Raw genomic sequence first — 15202 nt, 5'->3', positions numbered from 1 at the left:
AATGTGGAAATAATGTAGATGTTGCCTTCTACAGAACAGTATTCACAAAGAAGAAAACATAATATTGAGAATGGTACCTGAAACATATTAACAGATTTGTCATCACTAAATCTTTTTAATTCCTCTTCTTACTGAAATTAATAATTGAGGATCAAGGCCATAACTGAATATCTTATGGGTCTTTATTCTGCTTTGCTGTATATTTTGTAGATGAACTGGGTTTCAGTGTTACCTGTATCAGAAAATGCCATTTAAAATGTTCTATTCAGTGATTCAAGATGACTAGATTTATAAAGAACAGAAACTGAAGCTTTCATCACTTGACAGAAACCATATATACAGAGCAATAACTTAAACTATGTAGGAAAAGTGTCACAAATATGTGAAGTTACATTACCTGCTGAGAAAGCGTCTTTTTTTCAACAGAAAGTAACAGATGAAGTGCAGTTCTCTACTATAATACCCCTGGAATTGGTGCTGTTTACCATAGCAGTGACAGTAAAACCTTTTTTTCATAGCAGTCATTGCGTAATCAGAGTAATAATAATTGAATGTCTTGCAAAAATGTATCCAAGTGAAAAATTCTTGAGTGGAAGTTATGACCAGTTTGATTGTATAACTGCTGTGGAAATTGTTGAGAAATTCTGGTCAGGAGAGAGAACAAACTTTCTGTGAGGCTTGGTGAGAAGGAAGAAACCGATTTCTAACAACATTTGCTTCCTTCAAGGAAAGCAGACTGGACTGCAAAACCTAACACTTCATTTTATATTTTAAAATGAGGGCTCACCGGCGAGAAAAACAGCAGCCTTTAAAAACTTTAATTTAATCATATAAAAAATTAGGAATTCTCAGTGTTTAAACATACATGGGGGAATCAAGGCCTGTGTACAAATAAGCAGTAAAACGCAGATGACTTAAAATAGTTAAATTGCTCATTTTGGGACAAATGCCCATCATAAATGAATAAAAAAGACCTAACGGAAAAGATTTGATCATGCAGTAATGAGAGGGTTCCAAACACACTAACAAAAACAAGCCAACAGTTAATAAATCAAAGACCAGGAAGGTGAAGTATATATAAACTTCTCCTGTAATGTGATTTCAAGTTTTAGAGCAGGTATTAAATTCCATCCTGTCATCCTGAGATCATGAAGTAGGACATGCTGCATGACTGTTGCATTTTTTGAGCTCTGTCTGGCAGGCCACTGCAAATATTACCAACTTTAATGACTTCCTTACCTTACATTTGAAAGGTTCCTGTTTTATTTATATGTCTTCCTTAGTTGCATAAATAAAGAAACATTTAAGTGTTGTAAAAAAAACAATAAAGCTGAGTCAGACCTGAGATGAAAAAATGTCATCTGGAAGCACTAGTGTTTGAACATACAAAAGAGTCATTCATTTCAAAGCAATTAAAAATGTTGTTGACACATTTATGTTCTGCCTGTTATTCTTTCTCTAATCTTTTCTGTTGCATACAGCAAGGATTTAAGTCAATATATAAAGATATGGGTTTAATTCAAAAGCTCTGGTTCATTTGAAGTCATCATTATGATGTCCTTGTTATTAAACTCACATAGACACAACAACCATAAGAGCAGTCAGCAAAGTACAGGCTCTGAGCTCACGCATACAAGGATATACCATGAAAAGGCTATGTAGTAATAAAGGTTATACTGCACAGCTGTTTTGTGCTTTAAACCCACCTACTGTATGTGCTGTCCTCAGTGACTGTTATCTTTTTCTTAAAAATAAGAAAATGTGATTTAAAAAAATCAACTTGTGAAAAATGACAATTCAGATTGTTTAGATCTTTAGCTATCTTAAATGTTTTCTCTTTATTTCCCTGCTGTTTTGTTAACATAGTGATCATTTGGTAAGTGATTATTGATGCATTTTTTTAAATGCGTATGTTTGCATTTCACCTTTATGCTTAAATTTAATACACAAACTGTAAATAGTGGTGTGTTAAATGTGAAACTGTTATCTGCTGCAGCTAGAAAGGATTCCAGAGCATAACTCTGACCATAAGGTTAATGACAATAATTAATTTAAGAACTGCTGAATTCCTGTAGTATTATTTTAAAAGGGTTATTTATTGGGAAAAAGTTCTATTGTTATCTCATTAGCACAATAAGATGTTAAATGTATGCTACCCAATGCATATGACTGGTTCATAAAGTACATTATATGTCTAATGCAGTATAATTAATGTTACACAATGTCTTTACATTTTATGATATGGTTAAGTAAAAAAAAATATTCATATTTAAAAGTATTCTTTATGTAGACTACTTTTTGATTTTTTGAAAACCCTCTTCTCCCAAACCCCCCTTAATGCTGGTTTGATCACACTCTGTTTAAAATGGATTTAATTGTTACTCACTGACCGTGGTTACAGAAATATGCTTGTGGTCAGCAAACTTTATTTTCCTGCAGTGCCAGGAAAGAGCGAAAGAATGAGCTTTGACATTTTTTTTTACTTTACAATGTGCACAAAATAATGTGGTTTAATTGCATCATGATATGCCCCCTTCTTTTTCAGATTAACACATTTTTATTATTTTATGGTTTTAAATAAACAATCTAAATGCATGATTTTCTTTTATTGCATGTTACTAAATTGGCTGTTTTGTGTCTTTTATGGAACACCAGCAAACAGAGAAGCACATTTCTTAATTTGGACCATTTCTTGTTTTTTCTAAACATGTTTTAGTAGATCTAGATTTCTCAAGTTAACTACATTACAAGTTCTAAATAATCTAAAATGAACTTTCATTCTGTTAGTCATAGTCTTTTACCTCATGTGAAAAAAATCAAAATATTAATAATGGTTTAATGACAAACAATAGTTTAAGTGTAATGCAAAATTAAATACATCCAGTTTATCAGTGTGCATTGTATCAAAATGAGATATATAGCATAAATCCTTGAAATTAAAAAAAAATATACTGTATATGGCAATACTGCTCCATGTTTAATAAACTGTCAAGGATTATGAATTATAATTCAACCCAACCCACTTTACAACCCACAGTGATCTTAAGGATTATTGCCTGTTTGTTATGAGCTTTAGCTCTGAGCATATTTGGAATATGAATACGTTAGCAAAACCCCGTAATGAAGCCAGGATGATGAACATAATTTTGCTCAGGATGCGTATTCCCTCAGCACTTTGAGACAGGGGGTGCTGTCATGTAGAGTTTTCTTCAGGTAGGTACATTGCCGAAACCCAGTGGTGACTGGCGTGCTTTGTTCTCCCAGCTGCAGCTGGTGAAGGATACAACTCCTTTCAGCACTATCAGGACTACGCTTCAGTGAGAGACTTTTGCTGGGTGAGCAGCTCGGGAGAGTCTTAAAGAACTTTTAATTGAAAGCAAATAGCAGTCTAGCTGAAGATGAGATGGCAGAAATACCAACATAAATGTACTGCAGATACTTCAGGCCACAGGTCCTCAAAAACATGCCTACAGTCAAATCTGTGCCCACAAGGCCTAGCCTCCCTGCCTCCAGCAAGTTCCACATTTTGCAGGTGGGTTTTGGACAGGGTTGATGCGTTTGCAGAATTTTGCCTTTGTGTCGCTGCAACTTTATTACTACTGTTGTTTGTTTCTTTTCCATTTGATTGTTTCTGGGAGGGATACAGCGTGGGCTAAGCAAGTTCGTTCAAATGCCGTGCTCCCGTTTCACGTGTAGGATGTTTTGATCGGGCCCCGCTGATCCAGCCTGCGCACAAGAGGAAGATTGAACTGCCGGTCCAAAAGTGCTGAAAAATTCAGTTTACTGTACTGTAGGATGAAATGAGCAGTATGAGAAAAGTGTCTTGTGAAACTTCAGACGTAACCATTTCAGTGTCGTTGTGTAGCATTTCACGATAAGTTTCCCCAACATCTCCAAAATAACAGCACAGACGCAGCCTGTAATTTCCTCTTCATTTGGTTTAGCAGTTCTTTCACTGGCCACCTGATGCGTATGTATATTTCTCAAGGATTTTTTGTCCTGCTGGGATGAGCACAAAACACCATAGGACTTTCACACTAAATAAACTTATATGTTTATACAAGTACGATCTGAATGGAGCAACCAGTCAGGCATATTACAGTGCTTGGGGGACGACTCTTGGGGTTTATGGTCTATGTCGCTGTAAAGTTGTCGCTTTGACCAGCAAGGGAGACATCTTGCAGAGGGAGGTGTAAGGCGATCTGAGTTGTAACGTTTAAAGGTGACCAAATTAAATTCAGTGGGATGTTATATGTTCCCTGTCTTTTACCGCCTTTTGTCATCCCCCCAACCCCCACTGAATATTATAATGAAACCTTTGAACTCCACGTGTCTGTCGGGATCCGTAGTCCATCACTTATTTTAATATGGCTGTGCCAGCTCGGTTTGGGACGCATTGCTCTTGGCTATTTCACCACTGAGTGCTTCCCTTCCTTTGTTTAACCTCTGACCTGTAAAAACAAGAGTTAATCAAAAGTTCTGAAGGGGGCTAAGAGGAAGGGGAAGTGTTTGGTTACAAATTAAATATGTGTGTGTCATAAGCCATAAATCCACAATAGTGCTACCAGCAGTGCTACTTAAGCTGCATGTGGTACTTACTGTTTGGTTATAATTTTTTAAAGCCTAGGTTCCATTACTTTGTTTCAAAGGATAGCTGGTTGGCCACTAAATTGTAGCATTTTGGGTTCTATACGTCCCAGGTGTTGTCTTGGCTAGAAGCTGTATTTCTATTACACAGAGAAGAAAAAGCTGCAGATTTAACTTCTAAAACGTTCCTATTTTCTTGGCAGGATTGCTGGGCACACTACGAGCTTCAGTTTTAAGTAACACTTCAGTTTACTGCACTTGGACAGATGAAAATGGCCTTGGTGTTACACAGTGTCTGAATACCTGTATTAAATAAGATTCTCCGCCAATGTAGGATGATATTTAGTTAAAAGTTATACAATATTTAAGAGCGTATTCAGAATGGTCATAGCTCAAATAATGTAGGTACTTGTAAGTACAGGTTTAAATTGCTCTGTACTGTTGTCTCAATATAAAAATTATTGTACGATTCCAGAAAACTTGGGTTAAAATAAGAATAATGTTTTTTTTTCTGCTCTATTAGTTCTTCATCCTTAAAACCGTTCACTATGTCATACTGGTATGAATTATTACATTAAATATTTGGTAATGATTACATGTATACAGGTTTAAAAATATAGAATTTCAATCATTTGTTTTCATTCAGCCGAATAATGGCTTCAGATACCCAAGTGAAAAGTACAGGGCCAAAAACATGAAAACTTCCCTCTTCAGTTCTGTGTGTAATGACTTTGTTACACATAAGACATGCACAGTATGAAATGGGGGAAGATATTCAACAATTCACTACTCCCACTTCACATTGCAACACATTTCTTTTATTATCACGTGTCAGAATACCGTACATTTAAAAACATCCTTAATTCAGGACAGATATTTTAGATTCTGTTTTAAAATATGACATCATTCAAAAGATTTTTGACTAAATTATTTGCCCGCTTTCATTAGAAACTAATGTATTAATGTATGAAGTATTTTTTTTATCAAACCACACTTATTTATCCATTACAAGTTTGTGAAGGTGTTGGAACACCAGTTCATTTTAATGACCATCAATAGTACAGCAGCAAGGACTGAAGGTGAATTAACTGGACTTAGGAATGCACTTATTATTAGTAGTAGTAGTAATAGTAGTTCATTTGATAGTAATAATGTATGGAGCAATGATATTTTACACGAGACAGGCTAACTATTTTCAGCACTTGGTGCAGTATTTTATAGAGTTTCATTTTGAAAAAAGGCATAATTTTTACAAATATTGAAAGATGCACTTTTGAAGCTCTTTAAAAGGTAAACCAACCAAAGCATGTTGACTAAAATATGTGTTTTTATTCCTGGTCATTCCCATTATGAATTTGATGTGTCCAGTTTCCCGAGCTCTTAAGAATATTTGACCTTTGGTTTCATTTTTCATCTCAGTGGAGAGAGAAATATTTGCAGTTATTCATCCAAGTGTTCAGCTGTATAAAAACCATTCTAAGGAAATATTGTAAAAATCAGTCTCCATTTAAATTGAAAGTATTTCAAAAGGATCACGTCCGCATAAATTTGTATACTAAATAGCGATACCTTGGCCCAGTTTATTAGACACTGACAAATGATGTGTCTTTTTTGTTTCAACATGGATTTGCACAACAAAAGTTTCAGCAATTTTTATGTGCTTTAGTAATATTTTTTATGTGCATTAGTAATATTTCAAGGAAATACTCAGAAACGCTCAGCTGCATCAGCAACTCTTGAACAGAATCCATTTGATGTGCACACTTTCCTCGGTAAAAATATATGATGCAGCAGCTGCTGTCATTTGTGTTACAGTGTTGTAATTGGAGTTTCTTCTTCGGAGGATTTATTAATAATTCTCATCTTTCCTTTTTGTCCAAATCACTGGCCATCTGTGATGATCTGTTGAGACAGAATCATTTTCATTGCAAAATGATTTTTCAATATGTTTTGATGCTTTACTCTTGTCTTTGAGTCTGGAAGGGAATGAAAATGGCCATTTCATGTGGATGTTAAGTGTCAGCTGAACTTTTTCAGTATAACCAGCTCTGAAATACCGGGCTCTGGTGAAATAATTTATGACACAGCAGGTTAATCCAAGCCTTCACGGGATCAATCAGATCAATCAGGTAGTACCAGGAAGAGGTAGTTGGAGAGCAAGTTTGTGTCACAATATTTGCCCCAGCCCACCATAGCAAAGCATTTAGCAATATTTATAAAGCACAAAATTGTGTTTCTTTCTCTTGTGACACTGGATAATAAAAAAAAAAGTCTAACAGTGTTTTGCCATTTCTTGAAACAATTATCTCAGTATTTACTTCTTAGTCTCTATTATGTTTGCAAAAACAGCTGGCTGGTGCTTTGTGGAGTTAAAACTTTAGCTGTGGATTACACAAATATATGTATTACCACAGTGCTCGTTCACACATCTTGAAACGTTCCAAAAACCTGGAAATCTATTCAAATGGTTTTATTTTGGTTGGTTTGCAAAGGCGTTGCATGGGAGAATAATCATTTGTTAGACCTTAACCTAAAAATATGAAAACAGTGTTTCTTTTCATACATGCAGACTTCTTGGTTAGAGTGGTCTTACTGTTTATTATGTGTTTTATTGGCAACAAGGGAGAGTACAATACCTTATATTTGAATTAATTTCTTGAATATTTCCCACATATGCTATATTTTAACAAGTATGTGGACTTTATTAATCAAAAGGTAGTTTCAATTGTACCTTTTTATACACAGATAAGAAAAGTAAATAAAGGCAGTAGTAGATTCATTTATGGATCCAGAATGCTTATCATTGACAGGATTGTGTTATATACATGATATACATTTGGTGTCATACATCAGTTTTTTCTTATTTTCAGACATTTTTGTAATGTTTAGTTTATAATTGTAGAATATTAAATTAATTTTATCCAGTTGTACGCAGTCATTAAGTTCCTATTCAGTTGTTGCTAAATGAAAAATAATGTATCATTTTATATTATTTTATTACTATTGTAATCCATTTTTAATTTCCATTACTTTTTCATCTTGAAGAAATAATCAATCTTAAATTCCATTTTGTGTGAATTCCACTTAAAAATATGCTTACTGTCAACCTGATGTGCAGGTAAAATGAATCGTGATTAAAGCAGTGAAGACTTGAGCTGTATAATATTCTTAAAAGAAGCATTAAATAATTTTTGTTAAACTACTTTCCATTAATTTATTTTCCTTATTCTTATTCTTACCTGTAATCTGGAAAAAAATGTATAAAGTCGCGTCTTTCAAAGTAGAATGAGTCCACCCAAAAGAGTAAATCTGACTCTTTAGCAACTTTGTATCATCTACAGCATCTAAAATAATCAGTTTAATTTTTTTTTGTCAACGATCTCTTTTATGTCAGCATGACAGTTTTCATGGAATAATATAAGTTTAAAAGTAGGGCAGTCGTCTTCAGCTGTTCAACACCTCATCAAACTTCATATCAGCTGCCTTGCGGTTTGTGGAACCAGAAGCAAAGATGCTCTCTATCAGTGACACTGCCAAAAATAAAGAGGATTGCAGACCAAGAGCACTGTTTGTCAGAGCTCCCTTCCCTGTTAAAACACTAACCTCAGTCCAGCAGATTCTTGAACAATTCCCTGAGGCTAAAAAAGTTCCTTCTCTCATCTTGTCATTATAACTCATGCTTTACAGTCCGGAAAGAAGTCTAGTTTTCCCTCTTGGGTGTCTTAGAAAGATTTTTGTCCTTTTTATGAAGTGACCATAACTGACTACAGCATCATATACAGTATATTGCCTAGCTAGACCATTGTACGACTTCATCGTAAGCCCACTGGACTTGTATATCTCACCACAAACGCTATTCCTTTTTTATTTGCTTTTCAGTACTGGTGACGCCGACAATGATGAATACAACCTCCTCTCCATCACCTCCAGGGATCTTTCAGATCCGTGCTTTTCATTTCTGTGCGATGATCCACATTTTTATCTTAAAATGAGCATTGTTCTTTTTCACTGCCACAGGTTTCTCCATTTCTCTATCACATCCCATGCAAATCTGCTCTGCGTTTGAACAGCAGCTGTCAGCTGTTCTTCGTATATTAGTCCCATTTTCAAGTTTAATGTACAACAAGGGACATGCATTTTTACTATTGTCTTGTTTTATGTAACCTAACTTTACTGCACTCATTTCCATCCGTCCCTTTTCTTACCACTTCTTCCAATTTGGGGTCACAGGGGAGCTGGTGTCTACCCCAGCAAGCAATTGGCACAAGGCAGGATACCAGGGCAGCCACACAGAAACAAACACTGATGTGAACTTACTCACACCTAGGGACAGTTTTCTCAGAAGCCAGTCAACCTACCAGTAAGCTTTTGGACTGTGGGAGAAAATGAGAGCACCCAGAGGAAACCCACACCAACAAGGGGAGAACATACAGACTCCATGCAGATAGCATCCCAGGTCCATAATTGTACCCAGAGCCCAGTGTAAGGCAGCAGTGCTAAACATTTGCGCTAACTTATAATGCACAAAAACACTCATAATAGCATGATTGACCTCTGTAAACAATGGTTCTATAATGGATAGGAAAGACACAAGTCAAGTAGTGGTTTGTCTTGGGCACACATGTAGAAGCCCAATAGCTATTGTACCAATACTCAAACTATTGTAGGAAAACTGACCAAATTAAGAATTATAACTGCTCTGGAGATGAGGTCAAATGATCTGTGAGTTGCTTGGGAGATTCAATAATATTTTTAGTAAGAGTTATACCAATCTCAGGGTTTAAGAAAGTGCCATGCCAAGACCAACTACTGATAGTACTAAAATGAAACTAAAATATCTTGTATCTTGTAAGTCCTCACCTAGCTGAAAAAGAAAACCTGGGGGAAAAAAACATGGAGAATCATGTTGGCTCACAGATTCTGCATGTCAGCCTTTTGCTTTGAGTACCGGTGCTCAGGAAATGTATACTCAGGCAATTATGCCATTTGGTTTATTATCTTGAATAAGCCAACTTATAAAACATAGAAAAGTAAGCAAAATCCTACAATACCGAAGGCATTTTTCTATTCTGTTATTTTTTACAGAAGTATAGATTTTTTTATTTTGTCTTTATACTTACTGGTTTGAAAGAAAATGTATTTACCGCATCTCTATGATATTAGAATACTCTGAAGCAGTCCACAGCTTTGGGTTAAGAGTAGCATTAGCCTGGAATGGTTCCTGTGCAAATAGCTTGGCTCTCTCTTACCCACTGAAATGATATCCAAGTACACTCAAAATAACATGCCATTCCCCCTAGTGTTTTAAATGAGAGTAGTAGTGTTTCTTCTGTCTGCCATCTGAGTGCTGGTGAATGACAGAGTTAAGGTGGAATCTGGCTCTAGTGTTTTTGAATGCTTCTGAAGCTGTTGTTGTCTATGTGGACAGTAAAAGAAACAAACGGAAGTCCTCTTAGCTTTGTAACAAGATAAGGTTCAGCTGTGATTCCTGGTCTCCCAACGGGGGAATTGGCAGCCTTTGAAGAGAGATATAGCCGGCCTTTGGTTTCAGAGACCTGAGCACAACTATCACTGGACAGCAGTCAGTCTGTCCTAGAAAGGTAGGGAATAGCTCTCTAGGGAGGTATATATAGACATTAGACAACCGCAGTAAGGAAACAGCAGGAGAACGTCAGTAAACTGAGAAAACAGCATGAACCATCCTTGTTTCCAGTCTCAACAGTACACATGGAGGCTCCAATAAACTGTTGTATGTCAGGGATCCGTTTGAGTACATCCCACGTAGAAGCCACACAACAACAATTTGTGCTCCATTTCATGATGACAGTTTGATTTTCGTCGTTTCCTTTTCCATTCCTTACTATAATACCGAGAAGTATTTTTATTCCTGCTGTGCTGGTAGTTGAGCATGCTTTATTGACTCCTTTCAGACTCCAGTATTTTATTGTAGTCTCCTGTGGTACTGTAGTAATATTATAGCTCCATTTTCAGCTGCATCATCAAGCATGTATACTGTACCTTGCACGTTTACACAACCAGATGCATCCAGTAGCTCTAAGTTTAACAGCAAATAAAAATCGCCTTCTTTTTTAAATTAAAATGTTACAGTGAACATTGTTATTGCTACTATTGTACAAGTGAACAATATCTTGGGACCTGGAGTTTATTTCTTGTTGGTTAAATACGATTAAAGAAATAAAAAGAAAGTAAAGAATTTAAGTTAATCATAGGCAACTCTCTTTCAATTTTGTATTGTGAAAATGAGCTAGGTTGGTTCTTGCCTCACTGGAGAATGTTATGTAGGTTTCAGAGTAAAAGTATATAAGTGTAAATTACATGTTTAAAAGTGAAATGGTTTTAGACATGTTAGATTACTCTGGTGGACGTGCTATTTGGAACACTTTAATTCACTATTAATCATGGGATATAATAAAACTAAAAATAAATAAAAAAATAAATAAAAATACTTGGTTTTGCAGATATATTCATCTTCCGAAGAAACATCTTCACACTGTATAATTCAACTAACTGAAACTTTTTACATTTTCATTTGGCTCTTTTGTTCTGCTGGCATTCATTGCTGATACTGCAGAGTTTTCATCATATTCCCTGTGGTTTTTGTAAGATTCCAGCAAGTCCATTCACAGAAGCATGGTCCTTTGTGGTCGAGCTGCACAAATAGAGCAGGCAGCCAAACGTAGCTGGTCTAGATAGTGTTGTTAGCTTTAAATCCTTCGCATATTATAGAGTGTCGAGGAGGAGATACAATAATCCCAATACTTCAAATGTTTACCAATCCTTTCAAATCTTGAAAGACACCAGGCATTTTTTAACAGTCTTGGCGGTGTAGACGTGACTCCTGTCATTTTTGCTTAACTAGATAAAGCAAATGAACAATTACAGTAGGGTTGTGATCTATTTTGTTTTTATATTCTTGCCAAAGAGAAGACCTCATAAAGAGAAGCTGCCTCACTCCCAGTCATGTTTGTGAAGGAGCTGTGTATGGTGGCCTGCAATAGGTAATGAGAAGCTATGATAAGGCTGTCATATGCATGGGACGTTTAATTAGGAAGAGGTAGCTGCAATCATCCACTTCAAACCTTTTTAAATGTAAATATTGCAAGCTTTCTCCGATTGCTCTGAACACTTTCAAAATAAGCCTCTCTGAGTAATGAGATAACTGTGATATTCCAATCTGAAGCAGATTGATTTTTTTTTTGCAGTTTAACATCAAGCAACACTTTTTCAGCCAGTGCTGTTTACTGAAATATGTGTTAGTCTTAAGAAACACATTTGCTCCGGTTCAGTGTTTTTCAACCCATTATTTGGCTGAAGGACCTGGTTTTCAAGAAATCCTGTTCCATAAGGGTCCCAATCTTAAAAATGAAATCAAAGTGCATAACAATTATAAATAATCATCTTATGAATTAAAAACACTACCGCAAGACAACAGATCTACTAAAAGCAATTTCAGATCAGATTTACTGGGCAAGAGTTTTTACATAAGAGAAATAGGTATGAATGTCTTTAGCATGCTGCATCAAATTTAAAGTTTGTCTTATATGCTCAGATGCCTTGTTGAAAACTCCTGTATAGTCTGCCCTCTTAATCCCAGTAAATGGCTGTGACAGAATTTAATGTTAGACATGATTTTACTGTTATACCTGTATATTCCACTGTTATAATATACTTATATTACACTGCATGCCATGTAAATCAAAACAAGCTTTTTATTGCATAGAAATACCCAGGATATGATGTACTAAAAAAACCAAATGTTCTCAAAAATGAAAAACATGGGTACCGTGATCTGTATTTAATTGAATTTGCCTGTGCTCTGCCTCTTCATTAGTGTTCTGCGTTTTTGGTGTTTATTTTTTGTCACATGACATCTTTTTAAAACCTGCTTTGGCCAATTCTGTTTCCCAGCTAAATCACTAAAACTCTGCTAATTGTGAGATCAGGCAGGAGCTGCTTCTCACTTTCACCTCTCAGCCACTGTGCCTTTGGCTTCATCCGGCACTCATGCAAAATTTATAGGTGATGCTGATCACTGATCCCAGAGCCTGTTTAACTTCTCTTCAGCCTCCAGGTTTGCTTTTTGATATATGTGTATATGGCGGCATGTTTATTCCTCCCAGCTGTTGAATAAGATGTAAGATGAACACTATTATTTTCAACAGATAGTCATAACTCATTATGACTTGAGTCATAAAAAATAGTCATTATTCCGTATAATTCATATACAGTAGCTCGGCTGCCCTGTACTGAAAACATTGATAGTGCTGGTGGTTTTCCAGATTGTCAAAGCCTGAAAGAAACGTGTAATGGACCCAGCACAAAATTGTACAGTATACCTGTAAGCATACTACCAGAGACGCATAAGCTTTAAAATTGCTGCTCTTGTTTTTGTGGTGCTACAGATTACTTACTATTGAAGCTGTTGGTTTGTTCTTGAAGAAATTGTTAGATCCCAACACCACATTCTGTACTTTCATGTATTTGTCTCAGTTCTGTGCATGTAAAATGAATAAACTGCTAAATGAAACTGAGCAGAAAGCGTATACTTCTTTCATTACTGTGGTAACTACCATTACTTTATGACTAAACAATTTACTTTGTTACAGTTTATTTGACTGTTATAGTTTAGATGAAGTTGTGACTTATTTCACGTGCTCTGTTTAAGTAATTGTGTATGTTCACATTCATGATATTCTGTTCTCTAAATAGAAACATCAGACCATGTGATATATTTATATCTGTATGTGAATATAAAACTGGATAGATTATCTCATTTTTCATATGGAATATTACAGAAGCTAAACGTTTGACTAAAAGGTTTGTGTCTACCATTGCATTTTTGCGGATATGGAAGAGTATATTTACTGCATCTATGTCAAACATAATCTAATTATTTAGGTTTTCAAGTCCATGCATTTGATTGTATGGGAAAATGGTCATTGGAGCTCAGTTTGTCTTGAACACAGATGGGTAAACAGATTGTTTAATGCACTGTTCCTTTCTCGCCTGTGATACAATTAAACATCTCTTCCTTTCACTGATTTCCCTGCCATCTATTATCACAAAGAACTATGCCTTTTTAGTCTGTTCTAGTCTAATGTGTACATATTAAATTTAGGGGCATATAATTGATCTCCCTGCTGCTTTCTTAATGAGGAAAAAACAGGATCATTATTGTGCCTGTGAGTTTTTACTAATACATTTTAAAAAATGCTATTAGAATAACCTGTATTCATTTCTTTCTAGCTATCTCCCCTGGTTTGAAGTGTTCTACAAGCTCTTAAATATCTTGGCTGATTACACGGCGAAGGGGCAGGTCAGTAAACGGAATGTTTATATTAAGAAGGGTGAAGTGTGCGTTGCTGTGCTTACTGTCATAAATCCTGTGCAGACGTTTTGAGAACTTCTAATACTAAATCACTAATATAAGTCAATTCTAGAGGGATCTTGTGCGTCACTTATGAATTCAAGTGAAGTGCATTTGACAGTCGAACATGAACAACAGAATATGTTTGTCTTTTCGTATTAGGAATATCCTGAGCTTCAGTTACATATTTGAAATTAAAATTGAAATCTACTCTACTAAGGATAAGTGCGGTTCTGATTCTTCTTCGGTCCTGTCCCTTTTTACCAATACTGTACTCTTAAGATATTAATCTGATGCAGCCAGCTCCTGTTTAAGGATAGGCTATAAACACCAGCAAGCGATCAATTTCACAAACATAAAACATAAAACCACTTGTGGACTGTGATGTTAAACAATGATGTAAACCGAACATCTAGTAATCATCAAGTAATGAATACAGTACATCTAATATCTAATAAAGTGTTTTGGGGGAGGATGTTGATTCAATGGACATGTCCTTTTCTTTTTACATATTGAAGCATTTCAGTTAAAAGCAAATTATCTGTTAATTGCACCTGTGCAACAACAGGTTATTACTGTACAGTATGTTTCCATTGCATCACTAAAAAGTTTTTCAGTTGGTGGTGCCAGTGATGGGACTGAATATTTTTGTGGTGGCATTTTCACTGCAAGTATTATTTTTAACCATAAATAAAAAAAACAACTTTTTAATGTAAGTAATAGAGCATATTTCACATTGCAACACAGAATTGTTAATAAAAGTTGACACATACATGGAAATACATATATAGAGAGATGTAATTGTTCCTTTTTTACTGTCATCATATGCACTTGTACTACTCTGAACACTGGTAGCTTTAAATTCTCAGATGGTTTTGGTATGTACAATACTTGAAAACACATTGTTATTTATCCCTTCTATTCTTTATATGAAAATAACAGCCACGGTCAGTGAGATGAGGATTGCAGAAAAAGTGTTCTGTTTCAATTAGCCAATGTAGTCATTTCTAATTCAGATATGAATACAAATTAAAATAAATACTCATCATTAGATCATGTGGTTCATTGAAGCCAAAGGGATGTCTCAAGGCTCAGAGCTTCATCACTATTTCCAAATATGCTAATTGTATGGTCGTTCTTATTATAAAGTGAAAACTGCTTTTTTATACCTGCTTTGCATTCAGTTATCCACCCACCCGTTATCAGAACACATAATCCTGCCAAAGG

The 15202-nt window shown here is 35.5% G+C and overlaps 1 protein-coding gene across 6 annotated transcripts in view; it reads left to right on the top strand.

The window, feature by feature from the left end:
- The window catches only part of dennd1a (DENN domain containing 1A), a 267700-nt gene that overhangs the window by 101665 nt on the left and 150833 nt on the right, over positions 1-15202 (top strand). For all 6 annotated transcript variants that reach the window (XM_088940720.1, XM_088940718.1, XM_088940719.1 and 3 more), the window contains one exon: positions 13855-13924. In XM_088940720.1, the coding sequence (XP_088796846.1) occupies positions 13855-13924 (70 nt within the window). The remainder of the gene's footprint in view (positions 1-13854; positions 13925-15202) is intronic.

Source organism: Atractosteus spatula, chromosome 23, assembly GCF_055471065.1.
Source record: "Atractosteus spatula isolate fAtrSpa1 chromosome 23, fAtrSpa1.hap1, whole genome shotgun sequence".
Classification (NCBI taxonomy): Eukaryota; Metazoa; Chordata; class Actinopteri; order Semionotiformes; family Lepisosteidae; genus Atractosteus; species Atractosteus spatula.
Note: the sequence above shows the minus strand (reverse complement) of the source record. Positions and strands in the feature narration are given on the sequence as shown.